At 37.4% G+C, this 20,034-nt stretch overlaps 1 protein-coding gene across 4 annotated transcripts in view; it reads right to left on the reverse strand.

Moving 5' to 3' along the window:
* Nucleotides 1-20,034, reverse strand: part of TBC1D19 (TBC1 domain family member 19) — a 131,934-nt gene that overhangs the window by 12,552 nt on the left and 99,348 nt on the right. For all 4 annotated transcript variants that reach the window (XM_007535045.3, XM_060188245.1, XM_060188244.1 and 1 more), the window contains 4 exons: nucleotides 12,587-12,619; nucleotides 11,315-11,424; nucleotides 7,568-7,659; nucleotides 1,650-1,765 (listed from right to left, as the gene is read on the reverse strand). In XM_007535045.3, coding sequence (XP_007535107.1) covers nucleotides 1,650-1,765; nucleotides 7,568-7,659; nucleotides 11,315-11,424; nucleotides 12,587-12,619 — 351 coding nt within the window. The remainder of the gene's footprint in view (nucleotides 1-1,649; nucleotides 1,766-7,567; nucleotides 7,660-11,314; nucleotides 11,425-12,586; nucleotides 12,620-20,034) is intronic.

Consider the following 20,034-nt stretch of genomic DNA (forward strand, 5'->3'; position numbering starts at 1 on the left):
AAAAATGGTAGTAGAAAACATGGCTACTTAGTTTGGACAACAGACTTTGGGGGGGGGGAAGAAGATATATGAGTAGAAAAAAAACAAAACAAACAAACAAAAAACCCCAAGATGATGACTATGGTTTGATAAGAGTAAATTTTAACAAATTATATAATCCAGAAGTGAAATGGACTAGTTGGTAACATAGGAATTACCCAATAATGAAGTGTTTAAACAGACGACAGGGGCTACCTATCAGAAAAATTTTCAAGAAGTTATATCTGATGATCACTAGGATTCCTTATCTCTAAATTATGTGTATCACCACAGATTGGACTAGAGAAGAGGGCAGGCTATTCTCCTCTGATGCATATTTGTATGAAATATAAAGCTATTGACAATATTGTCAATATTTCCATTTTATAAGTAAATTTAAAAAATACTAGCAGCTGTTAAAAACATCACTAAGTGCTATTCTTGATTACAACAGAGACAGCATTTAGTGATGGTATGTTACTATCACTTCGATCTTCCTTTTTTAAATGTCACTCAATATCTCTGGACCTCTCAGCATTTCAAGAATATGCTAACATGACACTGAGAGAATCTTATGCAAGAAAGGGATTTTCTTCAAATTAAGTATTATTTTCACAATAGGTCAGAGGGATGTCTTCACAATGTTATCAATATAAGAAAAAAAAAGGCTTACATAGTTCAAGTGATTTAATATCACATAATTGAAAACCTTTGGAGCCAATACTCTGCCAACTTTTCTACTCTCCATTTGCTGCTGTGAAAGCCTGACTTGAATTTCCTAGTAAAGCTCAATGCAAATATACCTAAATCTGTTTTGTGTGATGAAAGCAAAAAGTATATAAACATAGTAGATCAATGTCATATATGCTATCATATAGTTGGCTGGGTATATATCTTCTGAAAGAACTCCTTAATTCTTAAAGCGATGACTCTGTAGCTTCTTAAAAAGCATACATATTTTTCTGGTTTAGGAGAATCTAAAAGGGGGGGGGGATTAGCAACTAGCCAGGACAGGATTCAAATACTATTAACAAAAGGAAATGCTTCTGAGTTCAGTATAAACCAAAGTGTAGAAGAGACAAGAGTTTAACTATACAGGGGGGTACTGTCCTGTCTCAGTTGGGATTTTAGGTAGCAGCCAATAGACAGCAGTAACAGAGTGGGATGAAGGTATCCTATACTCTGACGCACATATGTCACAGCTGTTGACAGATAATAAGCTCTGGCTGTTCTAAGAATGGAAGAGGAGAAATGGATTTGTTTGAGAGCCAGGGGGAATGAATAGGACTAGATGGGGCTGGGTGGCTAAATGGAATTACTGAGATGCTAGGAACTCAGTATCTATTTTGTAATTCATCATAACTAGAAATAAAGTAATAAGGATTAGAAATTACAGATAACTGTAGGCTCAAAATCCAATTACAGATAGTGAATATTTGAAAGGAAACGTGCATTACAAGAGAGATCAATCTGAAACCCCATGGTGTCTCCCCCACCAAAAAATGTAATATGAAAGAGAGGGAGAATAGATAAGTAAGAAGACACACAACTAATAGAAACAAAACCAAGAAAGAAAGAGAGCTTGAACATGAGTTTTTACAATAAGCACACAAACAAACACTTATTCTTACCAGCAAGAATTTCCAGAGAGTTGTATCCTAGGATTCTATCCCACAATAGCAGGAGCTGATCTGTAGCTAAGTAGCCAGAGAAAGCACGGACCATCCATTTAAATGATATGCGAAGTCTGTAAACATAGAAAAATTACCAGTTTTTTTTTTCTTACAAGAAGACAATACCTTGGTGAGTTCAATCAGTTCCTAAGGTTAGTTGTAGAAACATTAGAAGCCAACTTTTGTAAGTCAAAGAAGAGATTTATAAAATGCCCAGGCATTTCAAACTCAAATATTCTCATAAAAACTGCAAAAGTACAGTGGTGACTAACTCTCACTCCTATTATTAGTGGTCTCAAAATCTTAAGAATAATGCTTTCATCTACTGTCTTTTATGTTATAGTTAAGTCTTTAGAAAACTCACTTCCATAGTTACTTTTTTCGAGTAACTAACAGTGAGGTGATCTGACTGTCCAAACTGTCCTAGACAAGCAACAACAATTTTTTTCCCATTTTTGTTGCCCCCTCTGTTTTATTATTGTAGTTATTATTATTGTTGTTATTGATGTTGTTGTTGGATAGGACAGAGAGAAATGGAGAGAGGAGGGGAAGACAGAGAGGGGGAGAGAAAGATAGACACCTGCAGACCTGCTTCACCGCCTGTGAAGCGACTGCCCTACAGGTGGGGGAGCCAAGGGCTCGAACCGGGATCCTTACACTGGTCTTTGTGCTTTGTGCCACCTGAACTTAACCTGCTGCACTATTGCCTGACTCCCTCAAGCAACAATGATTTAAGCAAAAATTATTGAAAGAATTCTCTACAGCTGCTTATTTGTCTAAAGTTGTATTTTTACCTTTCAGTCAAATGACTACAGGATAGGTTCTTGAAGACAAAGACAGCTGGTTTTAAAAATATAAGGCACCTTAGAAATAGAGTTCTGATTTCAATCTCTCTTTTGAAGAGGAAGTTATCAGCACTCTGAATGGTGATCCACAAAATTCAGTTGAGTTTCATTTTTCCCCAAAAGTAAAAAGATCCGAGGAGCTATGAGAATGCACTCCCCATTAATAGGTTATGTTACAATAACAATTTATATCTGGGATCAGGAGATAAATTCTCTTGAGTTTGGTGCCTTGAGAGATAAAACTTCTCCCCCACATCTGTGTACTATCTATTAGTATCTAACTATCACTTGAATGTTCCTAAGAGGTACTAGCCAAACCCTTTGTTGGAATTATTACAAATAGTATATAGATAAATATCTGTGCTGTTTTCTTAGAAAAGAGAGACTGAAAGATAATTTGATTGGTGTCATTTTAATTCACTTAAGATGGAAAAAGAATATCTAAACTTCAGATATTCCTCAGAAATGAGTATCTATTAAATTAATACTTGAAGTACAGGTTAGGCAGTAGAGCTGATAAAATAAACTCTTGCTAGTTTTAGAATATCTACTGATAGATGCCAAAAAAGTTAAAAGGCTGTTAACTGGACATTTAAAATTGAAAATTTCATTTTACTTTTATGTTTAAATTACTAATTTCAACTAGTTTCATTTAGGGAGCATCAGGGCTTTATTCCCGTGTGACTCTATTGCTCCTGGGAGACACCTACTTTTTAAGTAAAATAGACAGAGAGAGAGAGGTAGAAAGAGAGAAAAGGACAGATGTTCCACCACTGTTCCACCACTTGTGAAATGTCCCCCCTGTCCCTCAGTGCTGTGCATGGTGCTTTCATATGGTGCCAGGGCTTGAAGTCAGGTGCTCACGTACAGTAAAATGAATGTTTACTGAGTGAGCTATCTCCTAGCCCTAAACTAATTTCATTTTACAGAAACTTTCATAGTGTCTTATTGTAACAATAGTACAACACATTATGCCCCCCATATGTAGATAGCAAAGATTCAATTTCTTTATTTTGTTTATATATATATTATTTATTTATTCCCTTTTGTTGCCCTTATTGTTTTTTTTGTTGTAGTTATTATTATTGTTGTTATTGTTGTTGTTATTGGATAGGACAGAGAGAAATGGAGAGAGGAGGGGAAGACAGAGAGGGGAGAGAAAGACAGACACCTGCAGACGTGCTTCACCTCTTGTGAAACGACTCCCCTGCAGGTGGGGAGCCGGGGGCTTGAACCGGGATCCTTACTAGGGTCCTTGCATTTTGCACCACCTACCTTTAATCCATTGTGTTACCCCCCAACTCCCAAAGATTCAATTTCTTTAAAATAAAGGCTTTGAAGTATAACTTATGTATAGTAGAATTTACTCTAAGTAACAATGCATTTAACAATGACTTTCTTTAATATATATATATATTATTAGATAGAGACAAAGAGAAACTGAGGGGGGTTAAAGAGGGAAAGAGGCAGAGAGACACCTGTAGCCCTCCTTCACCACTCATGAAACGTTCCCCCTGCAAGTGGGGACCAGGGGCTTGAACTTACTGTCCTTGAACACTGCAGTGTGTGTACTTCACTAGGTGTTCCACCGCCTGGACCCAACAATGAAAACTAAATGAACTAAATGAAAACTTTAGTCAGTTTTAAAAATAAACAAATGCTGACTGAGACCAATAACAAAATGGAAATGACCAGGAAAAAGTCAGAGAATTTGAAGAGACATCAATAGTGAGCATTCAATCTAAACTGTAGAGTAAAAAATGACTGAAAAGTAAAATGAGGAGTGTTTCAGACACCTGTGGGAAAATACCAAAACTCTCATTCTCTGTGTCATTATAATTTCAGAAGAAAAAGAAGCTGAGAATGGTGGAGGGAAAAAATGTACATATTTAAAGAAATAGTGGTTGAAAGCTTCCTAAGTTTGGCAGGAGGCATAAATTATAGATTCAAGAAGTTCAGTAAGCCTGAAACAGCTAAAAATAAAATCCATAACCAAACATATCATAATCAAGCCACAGATAACTAAAGACGAAGATCTTAATAAAAGCCAGGAAAAAAAAAAAGGATTGATATTATTTCCTCCTAAAATGCTTGGTAGATCTCAGCAATGGAATTGTTCAAGTCTGGAGTTATCTGAAGGTAGACTGTGATGAATTAAAACACATATATCGTAAACTCTGGGGTTCTGTTAGGGACTAAATGTCTGTGTCCCCTCCCCTAATTCATACCTTAAAAATCTACCCTCAATATGATGGTCATAGTTTTGGGAACAGTGGAAGGTAATTCAGGTCAGAAGAAGTCGTAAGTGTGAAGCTCTCATGATTGGGTTTAGTGTCCTGATTAAGAGTCAGGAGACAGATTCTTTCTCTTTTCTGTTCCTCACTATATAAAGATACAATGGCAAGTCAACAGTCTGAAATCTAGAAGATTATCCTCACCAGAACTTGACCATGCTGCCACTCTGATCTTTTATTTCCAGTTTCTAGAAATGTGAGAAATCAGATTCTGTTTTATGAGCTACCTACTCAGTGATAATTTTTATAACATACTGAACTAAGACAGCCACCTATCACAAAAATATTTTCTAAAAATATATAATTATCATTATTGATTTTAGCTTGATACCTAGTTTTTATTTTTTCCTACATTAGAATTTTCATATTTATTACAAGTCCTTGAAATAAATTTGTTCCTTTTAATGATAAAAGTATATAAATAGGCTAGAAAACATAGATTTATAATTTCTGACAGTAAATTAAATATTTTCTTTTTCTTTTATTTTATTTATAAAAAGGAAACACTGATAAAACCATAGGATAAGAGGGGTACAACTCAATTCCCACCACCAGATCTCAGTATCCCACCCCCTCCCCTGATAGCTTTCCTATTCTTTAACCCTCTGAGAGTATGGACCCAAGGTCATTGTGGGTTGCAGGAGGTGGAAGGTCTGGCTTCTGTAATTGCTTCCCCGGGCATTGAACATGGGCATTGACAGGTTGATCCATACTCCCAGCCTATCTCTCTATTTTCATCCTAGTTAAGAAAAGTAATGTTACACTCAAATGTTCATCTTATAATAGTGTAAAAAAAAAAAAGTCAATTTACTTAAGAAAAAAACGGTAGAAAATATTTCTATGACATTTTATAATCTTAATCATTAACTGAATCCTACTTTTTTTAAGTATGCATTTTTTAAAACTTTGTTATTATCTTTATTTATTTATTGAACAGAGACAGCCAGAAATTGAGAGGAAAGAGGAGATAGGGAGAGAGACAGAGAGACACCTGCAGCACTACTTCACCATTTGTGAAGCTGTCCCCCTGCAGGAGGGAAGTGGGGGCTTAAATCCGGGTCCTTGCACTTTGTAACATATGGTGCTCAACCCAGTGTGCCATCATCCAGCCCCCCAAGAATCCTGCTTTTTAATGGCTACAAAAGAAAGACTATCAGCTCAGTACTATCAAGCAATGATATCTAATGTTGCTCTATAAACAGTATTTCTAAGATTTGAGATGTCTGAAATACAATGGTGCTTTACTGCAGGGATATACATACATACATAAATACATACATACATATGTGTATATATATATATTAAATCATAAATACAGTCTATGTTGAAACAACTTCATGAGGCAGTAGTTCTCTTATTCTGTTGATTTTAAAGCTGAAAACATTGAATTATCTTGCTTTAATAAGAGAACTGAGGCCTGGGTAAATTAAATAACTATTGGGATTGTACAGATTAATAAAGATAGATTTTTAAATTTCAAGCACTACTCAACTCTGGCTTATAGTAGCATTGAGGATTGAATCTGGACCTCTAAGCCTCATCTATAAAAGTCTATTGCATAAACTACAATAAAAAACAGCTCAATAAAAACAGAATCCATCCATCCATCCATCCATCCATCCATCCATCCATCCATCCATCCATCCATCCATTTATTCATCCATCCTTGCATCCATGTATCTACGTACTACTGCAGATTCAAGTATGGAGGACAAAATACTAAGCTCCATTGATGACTTTGAAAAGTTTATGCTCATTTCAACATGACCTCCTCATTAAAGGAAAAAAATTTGCACAGAGGAGAAGACAGTAATAACACAATGGTGAATTATTTAGGAAGTACCATCGTTTTAGATATTAGTTTAAAAAGAGAGAAGAAAACCAAATCATAATGAGGTTCTGAGGTACTTTATTCACAGATATTTTACATTCAGAAAAAATGAACATATGTTCAAGCTTATGGAATTAAAAATGAGTACACAAACATTGGTAGATAATTGTCCTAGTTTTCTTTAGAAAATATAAGATAGCAAACATTACTATATAGCTTTTATAAGTTACTATATGATAAATTTAGTCTAAACTGGTTTAATTATAGCATTATCATATCTCTTAGGCAGCATTTGTTTCCACAAAATTTTGATTCATTTTTTTTTATTTTTAAATATTTATTTTATTTATTTTTTCCCTTTTGTTGCCCTTGTTGTTTTATTGTTGTAGTTATTATTGTTGTTGTTGTTGTTGGATAGGACAGAGAGAAATGGAGAGGGGAGGGGAAGACAGAGAGGAGGAGAGAAAGATAGACACCTGCAGACCTGCTTCACCGCCTGTGAAGGGACTCCCCTGCAGGTGGGGAGCCAGGGTTCGAACCGGGATCCTTATGCCGGTCTTTGTGCTTTGCGCCACCTGCGCTTATCCCGCTGTACTACAGCCCGACTCCCTTGATTCATTTTTGATGAATTCTTAACATTAACTTCTGAACAGAAGTTAATTTTCTTATACCGGGCATAAAGATCCTAGAAAATGACAATGTTTTAGGATTTTGGTAATTTTTCCAAGAGTTTTCTGGCCCAAGTTAGAATTATAATTTACTACTTCATAATTATTGTTTTTACTGTTGAGGGAAGGTTTATTTAATTTCTCTGAAGAATTACTGTATCTTTACAAATGCTTTACAATGATGGAAAAAGATGTCAAACAATGTTTTTTTCTCACATAAAGAGAGAAAAATACTTACGGTTGAGCCCCAATTTCCCGCAGATGATAAAAAAGTTGGGGAAGATAAGTTTGAAGAAGAGTTTCAAACAGCAAACAGAGTGACACAATGCCCTGGATAGGATAATAAATCCCAAGAGAAATACATACTTTAGCATGAAAAAAAAAAGAACCCTGCCAATGAATCATTCAAATGAAAATGAAAACACATGACTAATGTAAATGTTTTTTTAAAATGAAAATGCTTATATTATGTCAGAGTAAAAAAAAACAGGAAGTACATTCATGGTTTCTGACATTTTGCTTAAAGATAGATTTTATTTGTCTGGGTACCCAGTCATATAGATATGCTAAGGAGCCCCCTTTTCACACAATAGGCTTCCTATATGACCTAGTATATAACATTCAGAGTTCAAGAAAAACATCATTTTATAGAAATCCTGTTACTTTGCAAGCAATGGAATACCACTCAGGCCCAGGAAAATTAATTTTTTCTGGATCGCTTCCAGTTTCCAGGTATTTCTCTGGTGCTACAACCACACCCTTTACTTTCTCCCTACATGTCCCTTCCCTTCCAGCTGCCTCACCCATGAAGAAAAATATTTCCTGCTGTTTGCACTCTGTCTTTGAAATCTATCCCCAGGGGAAGACTGCTAACTGCTCAAAATTTGCATCAGGAAGTTATCAAACGAGAATGTTTGATTACTTAGTATAAGGATATATTTTTTATCCGAAATCTACTTCTTTAAAAGGGCATTATTGTAGAGTACAAGAAGTAACCATTTAAGCAGATGGTTTTTTCTCAAATGACTGTATTACTTGACAACTCAGAATAAAGTCTTTCTTGTAGTTCAGCATTCCCCAGAGTTGATCTTTGTAAGGAAGTTATAATCCTCTTTTTGAGTTTCTAAAAGAAAAGAAAAAGGCTGTCTTGGTTCCAAATAGTTTAGTCAGGCTGGAAGCCAGAACAGAGATGACCGCCTGCAAATCTTTATTCCACTGAATAAAGAAAGGGAAAAGGCAGAGCTGGCCCAATCAATTATCTGAAAAATGACGCCTCAGGGTCAGCACAGAGGTAAGGAAGGACTATCCGGAACTGTTCCGTGTCAAGCCTCATTTTTCTGCACCGGGAAAACACCATGTCTGTGCACTGGACAGCCCGCTATTTTTTTTAACTCTAGCATAAAATGGTACAGAATATGAGAGTAAAATACATATATATATATATATATATATATATATATATATATATATATACACTAAAAATAAAGTATTATATAAGATATGTGGGATTTGGGATTATTTGAGATTAAATCAATGCAAGATAAATACTAAATCAGGTTGTCTCAGACAGAAGCAGCTCAAGGTAAGATGCTTGTTGCTGCTTAATGTGTCTGTCTGTGACATTCTGGACTTGTGCTGCATGCCAATTTTTTTTTTTTTTTTTTTTTAGGGATGTGCAAGAACAAACTTGGAGCTGGGGGAAAATGGAATAGGAAAACATAGGGTTAAGCTGAAGAGAAAAAGAACAACTACTGAATTCAGCAGCAGCGGCAAAGTCTCCTCTTTGGGGAAATATGTTAGGCTTCACACATTCCAAAGACTTCTGGACAGTCAGACAAATGACCTAGAAAGCAGGCCCATAAAGAAGTGCTACAGTAAAACAAACACTGTTTTTACTCACACTCCTGGGGAAAAATATGATAAGGGATCAGCCAAAGTAAAACAGATGAAAATGATCAACCCTCAACATGTTTCTCCTTGATTCTCATACTGAAATAGCACAAGGATCTAGCTACTGAATACACTCAAAGAAAGTTTCCAGTACAGAGACTGATAACCAGCCAGATATAAAACTGAAAAGTAACTGACAAATGATTGCTTTTCATTAGCAGAGATGATGGTGATCATTATAACAACACTAACAATATTAGATGTTTATTTCCTGCACACTTGCCAAGAGTTAATACTACCATGTTGCTTTGGGGACTTTTCTACAGCACTATAGAAACATTATCAACCTCATTTCAAAGTTGGGAAAATCAGTATGCCAAGAAAGTAAGTATCAGACTGGTCACTTCCACTAGGAACAGCATCTTGTGGGCCACAGGACCTTGCTCTCACCATAAAGCACCAACAGTAGGGATGGCCCCAGTCTCTGAAGGGAGTATCCTGCCCTGCCACTCAAGGAAGACTGGTCCTGAAATAAGTGCTTCCTGCAATATTCCCAGCTGTGACCATGAGCTGCGAGCTCAGACCAATAGGGACTCAGAGGTTACACAGGCTTTGGTGCTAAATGTATTATATATATATATATACATATATACATATATATATGTATTTATATAAATAAATATATATATAGGCACTGGGTCAGGTAAATGGAGGTCAATTTTAGTTAATTTTAGCCACAGAATTTTTTTTTCAAGAATGGGAGCTAATCACTGCCCTAATCCAACTTTCTACCCCTTTTCTCTACTCTAACACCATTCTCTCAGACAATATTCTTAACCAAATTCAGACTACCTATCAAACTCAAGCAAAACTATCATAGTCATGTGGCCCCAGGGACATGCCTAAAATGGACTCCCTAGCTTTCTTCTACCCTAAGATCCCCAACCTCATCTGCTCTATTCCTACTTTTTGGTTCCTGCTCATTAACCATTTTGTCTCAACTTATATACTGCCACCGCACAGACACCAAATTACAGATGCTACCATGACTCCATCCCGACTTCTCAAGGCAGATGACCTCACCAGTGTGTCCTTGAGCCTCACCCTCCAGAGCCCTGGCCCACTAGGGAAAGATAGAAACAGGATGGGGGTATGGATCAACCTGTCAATGCCCATGTCCAGTGGAGAAACAATTACAGAATCCAGAACTCCTACCTTCTGCTCCCCATAAACAACCTTGATCCATACTCCCAGTTGGGGGGAAGTGATAGGATGAAGGTAAGAGGGCTCTGAACTCAGCTCCATCAGCACCCAGAGAGAGAGAAGGAAAAGGAGAGGGACATATGGAGGTAGTTACGTCATGAGTGGTTTAAAGGGGAAGAGAGGATTGGATCAGGCCAGGAAGAAAAAAGGGGCAATTATGTATAAATGTAGACAGATAGTTGTAAAGATGATGGTTGGACCATATCTACAACCTTAGGAGAACTGTGGTGGCTTGTGGTGGGGAGAGTGAAGATTCAGAACTCTGGTGGTGCGAATGGTGTGGATTTAAACCCCTCTTGACTGTAATTTTGTAAAATAATAAAGAGAGAAAGAAAGTAGATATCATTATCAAAGAGGATAACAGAGACATTGCTACGCCTTTCCTTTGAAAAAGACATATTATTGCTGTTATTATTATTATCATTAGTTGTTGTTGTGGTAGTGTCATTATTATTATTATTATTTTAGGTAGAGACAGAGAGGTGGAAAGAGTGAAAGGACCACAGTACCTAAGCTCCCTTCATCGAGGTGGGGAATGGGCTCAAAGGTGTGTTGCACACACAGCAAAGCAGCACACTGTCCAACTGAGTGGCTTCCCCAGCCCTCTGCGTTTTGCCTTTTAACATATAAAAGACAGTCTGAGTGCAACTGATCCATTCATTTACTAAAAATATTTAAATGCCAATTTCATCTCTTGCATTTGTTTTATAGAAAGATGTTGCTGGATATCACAAAATCTGCTGCTTTGAGAATGAATAGGAGACTTTTGTCAATGGAAAAGAGAACCAATTAATGTCTTATTTGATCTTCTTTTTTCTTTTAATGAACTTACAGAAGGATGAGAAGAGATGGAATGGAGTCTGAAGAAAAAACGCACATACATCTCGCGGAATATCTGATATAGTTTGGAAGGTTCATGGTATAGAAAACAAAGTGGTGCAACTGAAAGAAGAAAAACAATTAATTGATAACATTATTGGGCCACTAAAATTTAAAATATACATTTATGAGACATGAGCACATAAATCAATATTTAATAGTAATATTTATAAACAAGTTTAAAATCTCATATATATATATTTTTTTCTTGTTGTAAAGAAATGTATGCCCACATAAAAAATTAAGCCATTAAAATTCATGTTTTTAGATTACATTTAGGTCAGAAAATGGTAAACTCCAGAAGCATTTTTCACAATTGACTCTAATTCTAATTTGTCAAGAAATCATAAGTTGAGTAATTATGACAACCATTATTAAAAATTAATTGGACATATAAATACCAAACTCAAAACGTGCACAATAACTTATGCAGGTGATGTGATGTGATGTAAAGTGTAGTCTTTGTGTTGTGACCCCAACAGGAGTTTGGGAATGCTGAGGAGGTGCTGAGAGAAGGGAATGTATAAAAAAGCAAGGACTTGGAGCAGTTCACACTCTTTGCTGACTTTTCTTCTGGTCAGAAGCATATCGGCAGAGGTGCTCCAGGTCTCCGCCATGGCTACTTCTCTTGAGAACCGAACGCATGCACGTGTGACTCTGCCAGCCAGTAAACTTTTAAGACCCCTCTACAGCCAGGAGCAACCTTTACCTCAGCTGATAATTGTTTATCTTGTGGGAGTAAACTTCTGATAGCTATACTCAGACTTTATGGACCTAGCGTTCTCTTAACCCTTGATGGTAATTGCTTATTTTGCCTTTCACCTGTTTTACCCTAATAAACCTTGTATTGTTTAGACCCGTTCCCAGCTCCCTGTTGTGTATCCTCTTATGTGCCAAAGCCCTAGAGCTAAGCGCCCCCCCGTTTGAGTTAAATTACAACAGTCTTTGTATTTAATTTTCTATTTAATTTTTTAAATTATCTTTATTTATTTACTGGATATAGACAGCCAGAAATTGAGAGGGAAGGGGAGATAGAGAGGAAGAAAGACATAGAGAAGACACTTGCAGCTCTACTTTACCACCCTGCAAGTGGGGACTGGTGGCTTGAACCTAGGATCTAGTGCATGGTAACATGTGCACCCAACCAGGTGCGCCACCACCCAGCCTCTGTATTTAATTTTCTAAAGTGTAATAAAGACAGTGAATATTTAAAAGTTCAACTTACCATACATTGAAAATCCATGAAAAGGAATGACACCTAAAATGAACAAGCAACTCTTTTCAATGAGCACATCCAGAAACTTATTAGATAAGCTTTAGAAAACCAATATTTAAAAGGTTTCTAATTTTTTAAAATTCAGCTTTGTTAATGAATGTAGGAAAGACTTAGTAATGATCACAAAAAAAGACATGCATTTAAATATTATTAGGAAAACAAACATTAGATTTTAACTATTACAATAACTTTATATTGATAATGGTGAAAAATTAAAACTTTGATTATATCTTCTAAAAAAAAAAGAAGCAAGCTTAAGAATAATAATGGCCAATAGGCTGTTTTTCTTGTATCATCTTTCATGCATAGATAAGGAACCAGTCTATTAAAACATACATGAGCTTTTCCAAGTACCCTATTTACCCAAATATTGATTAGAAAATGTATGTATTGATAAGAAAATTCAGTATAATAGTTGGCTAGAATTATAAACATTAAAAGAAACCTCCATTTCAAAGAAATATTCAGTCTAGCTTGGTCTTAGCTCAGTCTAAAACATTTTGTGATATATATTTTTAAAGTTTTGTTAATTTACCACTTTTTAAATTTTCTTTTATATATTTTTTTCCCTTCTTGTTGCCCTTGTTGTTTTATTGTTGTAGTTATTATTGATGTAGTCATTGTTGGATAGGACAGAGAGAGATGGAGAGAGGAAGAGAAGACAGAGATGGGGAGAGAAAAGATAGACACCTGCAGACTTGTTTCACTGTCTGTGAAGTGACTCCCTTGCAGGTGGGGAGCTGGGGCCTCGAACTGGGATCCTTATGCTGGCCCTTGCTTTTCGAGCCACATGCGCTTAACCCGATGTGCACCCAACTCCCATTTTGTGATAGTCTAAGTGAAAAGCTGGAAAGTGCATAGCTTTCGTTTAAAACAGAAGTTCCGTGATAGATCCACCAGACATCAATTACTGTACTATACTAAACCAGACTGTAAATACCAGGCAGAAGAAAGCTGAGTTTAGTCTGTTGGAAAACAGAAAAGAAACGCTTTAATCAGTTGACATGTGCATCTAATGTAAACTCTAATAACTGATTATTCAGTCTCAGTTTGAAAGACATCCAGAACTAGGGGGCACACTAATTTCCAATGCAGCCCACATATTTAATTGAGGCGACATTATTCCTTGTGTCATGTCAAACTCTGTCTCCCTGTAGTCCTCACTTATCATCCCTGTTGTCACCAGAGAGGTCACACAGAATGGGTCTACTTTATCTTCTCCAAACTCGCAGAAATATTAAAGACACTGCTCTCTCCCTTTGCTCCACTGCCACCGGGGATTCCTTTTCTGTCTTCTACTTTATGAGTTTTGCTAGTCGCTTCTCAGGGTGGAGAGACTCAACAGCATATCTGTTCTGTTTTCCTCTGGACAAGCTGCAGAAAACCTCTATGTACTTCAGCTCCACATATATCCTGCGGCTAAGACAGGGTATGTTCAAGCAGTTGTTTCTAACCTAAATAAAGGTTATATTTACATCTCCATTAATTTTTCCATCGATATATATAAAGTAAATATGTCAGCATGTAAATATGCAAATAATTTAGCTCCTTAATAAATATTATTGTTATCATTCATAAACCAACTCACTATCTTTTCTAGAACTACCAAAAAAAAAGTACAAAATGTACTTATTATTCTGAACTACTGTGCCAGACCAAGATATATTCTGAGTTCTTTAGAAATTTGTATAGCACTAGTTAGAAGGGACATATATATACCCCTGTGTTCATAGCTACATTATTCACAATAGCCAAAGAGAGGAAGTAGCCTAAATGTCCATCATCAGATGACTGGCTAAAGAAGTTATGGGATGTATATTCCATGGGATACTACTCTGCTATCAAAAAAGATGATATTGGGTCCTTTGGGACAAAATGGATGGACCTGGAAGTGATGATGCTAGTGAAATAAGTAAAGAGATGAACGACAGCTGCTTCAATCATATGTGGAATCTAGAGATCTAATTACATGAACTTGAAAAAAAAAATCTAAACAAAACAGAAGCAAGCAAACTGTTTGTGAGAACTACGTTGGTTATCTTTGAGAGGTGGGAGAGTGGGGATGCAGAGCTTTTGTGGTGGGTGTGGTGTGACGATACACTGTAACCTTACAATCTTGCAACAAACTATTAATAACAGATAAAATAATAATAACAGATAAAACGAGAAATTTTATATCCATGACATCAGATTCCTAGTGAAGGGGGAAGTGAATTCTGCACTTGGACATTAAACATTTGGAGAGTCTGAGAGCTTTGAAAGAATAATAGATTGGTCCCATGTGGTAGTTGCTGTAAAGTGATAAGCTTACTCAGGTGGGCTAAGCTTCAGGCAAATCACCATGACACCTGAGTTTTGTTCCTAGTGGAAGAGCAGAGGCAAGACGTAGGTAGGACCTATCGAAGCACTAATATCTTTGATGTCTATTTCATGCCAACTTTCAGCCTACGAAGTCATAAATATGAAGGAGAAAGATGACAGGAGGTGAAACAAGGAGAAGAGATTTAAGAGGGAAAGGAGAGAAGGAGGAGGAAAGAAAGAGGAAGGAGAAGGAGTCTTAGAATTTTAGAATTGGAAGAGTAAAACTGCGGTTGTTGTAGACATCCCCACACTTTATCTTCTCATCAAACACCTCCCTAACCCTTCACATTTTCTTGAAGTCAAGATTAATTTTTGAAAACTATCTAGGTTAACTTCCTTTCCTCTCTCATACGTTCTCAACACTGTGGCATCTAGTCTGTCACCATAACTCTATATCTGACTTCTAACGCCAGGGGTCTTCCGTGTGTGCTCTACTTTATGTCCCCATAGCCACTGACAGTTGCTTTCGAAACCCGAGTCTTTAAGCACTAATGGCAGAATGAGGGATGGGCTCCTGTCACTCTGTTATTCAGTGTTGTTTACTTGTGACTTTGGCTAGTTCTCTAGTGTTAAAAACAGCTACTTTCAGGGACTAAAGGGGGTACAGACTGAAAAAGTGGATAACAAAATGTCACTACTTGCAGATGACATGATAATATACACAGAAAACCCCCCAAAATACCATAGGAAACTCCTGGACATTATCAAGGGATATAGTAAGGTGGCAGGTGGCATTCCTCTATGTGAACACCAAACCAGAAGAAGAAATCCAGAAATTGATTCCATTCACCATAGCAGCAAAAACAATAAAATATCTCAGGATAAACCTAACAAATAAATAAAAGACCTTTATACTGAAAACTAAGAGACAATTTTCAAGGAAAGAGAAAAAGACGCAAAGAAATGGAAAGACATTCCATGCTCATGGATAGGAAGAATTAACATCATCAAAATGACTATTCTACCCAGGTCCACACACCAATTTAACACAGTCCCTATAAAGTCTAACATTTCTTCAAGAAAGCAGAACAAAAGATACAAAAGTTGATCTGGAGACAGAAAATACCCAGGATAGCCAAAGCTATCCTGAGAGAAAAGAACAAGAATGGAGGCATTATGCTTCCTGACCTCAAAACACGTTACAAAGCCACTATAATCAAAACAGCCTAGTACCGGGAGAAAAGCAGACACACAGACCAGTGAAATAGAACTGAGAATCCAGAAATCAGCCTCCACACCACCAGTTAGCTAATTTTAACAAGGACACCCAAGACATCAAATGGGAAAAGAAGAACCTTTTCAACAAACAGCGTTGGGAAAATTGAATTGAAAGATGCAGAAGAATGAAAGTAGACCACCACATTTCATCATATCCAAAAGTGAACAAATGGATCAAAGATTTAGAAGTTAGACTATGGGGAGTCAGGCGGTAGCGCAGTGGGTTAAGCGCAGGTGGCACAGAGCACAAGGACTGGCGTAAGGATCCCGATTCGAACCCCCGGCTCCCCACCCGCAGGGGAATCGCTTCACAGGTGGTGAAGCAGGTCTGCAGGTGTCTATCTTTCTTTCCCCTCTCTATCTTCCCCTCTTCTCTCCATTTTTCTCTGTCCTATCCAACAACAACATCAATAACAACAACAATAATAACTACAACAGTAAAAAACAAGGGCAACAAAAGGGAAAATAAATAAATATAAAAAATTGAAAAAAAAAGTTAGACTATGAGCTATCAAATACTTAGAAGAAAACATAGGTAGAACTTTCTTCCATATAAGTTTTTACAACATCTTCACCAATTCAAATCCAGTTGCAAGGAACATAAAAGCAAAAATAGACCAGTGGGACTACATCAAACTGAAAAGCTTCTGCATGGCAAAGGGAATCATCACCATAACAACAGACATATGAAAAAATGCTCAAAGTCATTGATGATTAGGGAAATGAAAAGAAAAACAATGAGATAGCACTTTACACCTGTGAGACTATCACATGTTAGAAGACAGGAACAACGGGGGCCAGGTGGTAGCACAGTGCGTTAAGCACATATGGTGCAAAGCCCAAGGACCAGCACAAGGATCCTGGTTCCCCATTTGCAGGGGGGTCACTTCACATGTGGTGAAGCAGGTCTGCAAGTGTCTGTCTCTCCCCGTCTTCCTCTCCTCTCTTGATTTCTCTGTCCAACAACAATGACAGCAACAACAACAATAACAACAAGGGCAACAAAAGGGGGAAAATGGCAAAAAAAAAAAAAAAAAAAAAAAAGGGACAGGAACACCAAACTCTTGGAGAGGCTGTGGGGGGAAGGGACTCTCTAACATTGCCGTTGGGAGTGTAAGCTGGTTCAATCACTATGGAAAATAGTCTGGAGATTCACCAGAACTCCTGAGATGAACCCACTTTATAAACCAGCAATCCCTCTCCTAGGGATTTACCTAGGGAAACAAAACCACATATCTAAAAGGATCTATGCACAGTGATGTTCATAAGCAGAACAGTTTATAATAGCCTAGGTCTGAAAGTAACCCAGCTGTCCAACAACGACAGATGAACGGCTAAGAAGTTAAGGCACATGCATACAGTGAAGTATTATGTAACTGTTAAATACGATGAGGTCATCTTCTTTGTAATACTGTGGTCAGACTTGAAGGCATCATGCTGAGTGAGACAACCCAGAAAGAGAAAGACCAACTGAATGATCTTACTTATAGGTGGAGCTTAAAACAAAGAACAGTAAAGGGGAAACATAAGGTGAAACTTGGACTGGGTTTGATGTGTTTCTCCTAAGCAAAGGACTCTGGGGAAGGAGGGAGAAGGAAAGGATGAAGGGACATTGGCATTCTGTTGTGTCTTCTATACAACAGTCATGAGGAGATGAGAGGTTGTGCCTATGTGTTTAAGATCATACTATAAACCATTAATCCCACAATAAAATAAAATAAAATAAAATAGCTCTTTTCCAAAACCCTTTTGTACTTGTTTTCTTACTTGGTACAGCTTTAAAAGAAACAGATCTGTAGCCTATACCTTCTTCCAGGCTCTATTCCTCTTTTTAAAAATTTATTAGTGATTTAATATTGATTGACAAAATTACAGGTCAACAGAGGTAGAATTCCATACCATTCTCACCCCAGTCCCTCCACTGCAACCCACCACAGTTCTCCTAAGGTTGCAGACATGGGGTAACTATCATCTCTACAACTGTGTACATCTGTACATAACTGCCCCTTTTTCTTCCAGGTTCAGTCCTCTCTTCCCCTCCACGCCACACATAACCTTACTACTGCATTCAAATGTCCCTCCCTTTTTTCCTCCCCTCTCTTCAGGTCCTGACGGAGCTGGAGTTTGGAGCCGGGCTCTATTTCTCAAAATGATTCTTCACCCCCTAGTCTTTAAGTGGAATCTCTCTCTCTCTCTCACCCCCCCCCCCCCCCACTTTCTCTCTCTCAGTTGCCTTTTCTTTCTCATTCTCCCTCAGCTTCTATCCCTAAATGTGATTGTGCTGCATCACTGTTCCTCTGGATACTTAGCTCTTCAGGATTAGGCCACAGTCTAATGTCAGCAACTTCAATTCCTTCCTTGTCCTCAAAATGCAAGACGAATCCTGCCAAAGCAACTGCCAGTCCTTGAGTCTCTGGAGTTTAGGGCAAGGACGACGGGCAAAGTTCTCCTCCTTCTCCAGCCCTAACCTAGTCCTACCCGTTCAAGATTTTAAACAAAATTCCTTCCAGAAATATCTTGCTGACAGGCCCCTACACCACCCATGTCCAATAAATAGGGCAATCACTACTCCTGCCTCATTTACTTTGACTGACTGAAGGACCCCTTCTCTGCGAGACTACACCTTCCTGAGCATCACTTTCTGTCTGTGTAGTACACTGAGGTCAGTTTTTTTCTATTGTATTAATTTTTTTCATTTATTTCAGTGAGAGAGAGAGAGAGAGAGAGAGAGAGAGAGAGAGAGAGAGAGAACCAGAGCATCACTCTGGCATATGCAGCACCAGGGGTTAAACTCTGGACCTCATACATCTATAGATACACTGGAATCTTATAAATAAGGTGTCAAAGTGTAAGATTTATTTAGAAGCACATAAGTAACTTAAAAAGCAGGAGCCTCTACATGAGGCTCTCAAAAGTTAAAGTTATAAATGGCTAAAAAAAATTAAAGTTATAAAAATAAAGACAAATAAATATAGATTTGAATTATGTGCAGCTTTGGGCAGGTTACCAAAACTCCGAGGCTTTATTTCCATTTCTGAAAATAGAGATGAAGAAGATCAACTCATTGGGCTGTACTAAAACATGAGTGTATTTAAAGTGTCCTGTTTAGTACACAGCAAATGCTCAGGAGTGGGAGCTATGCTATGTCCTCAGAAAAGAAAGCACTGTGTATAAGCACAAGTTTAAACCTATGAAAATATTTTTTCTCTGAGTATTAGATAAGGGTTCACTTCAGTTTAATCAAGATTAGCCAGGCTTAAGATTCAAAGAAATGGTATACAGTTTGCCTTATTGAAGAAAGACAAAGTCAGATTCTGGCAACAAAAGCAGGAGGCCTAAGACGAACTGAGGAATCCATTAACACTCTAGGGGCACATACCACCTAGAACATTTCTTTGATCTCAGAAGCTGCCATGTTCTTGGCCAGTTTTCCCAAATCCTTTTCTTTGGCTCTTACACTTCAGCCTTTCCAGGTTGAGTTTCATGCACCTGGCCAACATCCAAGAGTATTATTCTACCAGGCAATGCCATGCTTCGGACACTATCTCTTATCTGGCCTTCTAGTCCTATCTTGTCTGTTCAGAGTGATCATTTTAAGATCCTAGCCCTCCCTTAGCCATCTGAAGAAAGGTCACAATATTAAGCTACCTATTTTATTCAATAGAAGTGGCTTTATTTAAAAGACCTTTGGCATAACTCAGAATGGTAAACATCATCAACAAAAATAAATCTTGAACTAGATGAGATATAAATAGTACACATGACTCAGGAAATATCCCAAATACTAAAATGATTTACACTCACTAAATATTTTCCCT

Source organism: Erinaceus europaeus, chromosome 3 (assembly GCF_950295315.1).
Source record: "Erinaceus europaeus chromosome 3, mEriEur2.1, whole genome shotgun sequence".
In the NCBI taxonomy this organism is placed as follows: domain Eukaryota; kingdom Metazoa; phylum Chordata; class Mammalia; order Eulipotyphla; family Erinaceidae; genus Erinaceus; species Erinaceus europaeus.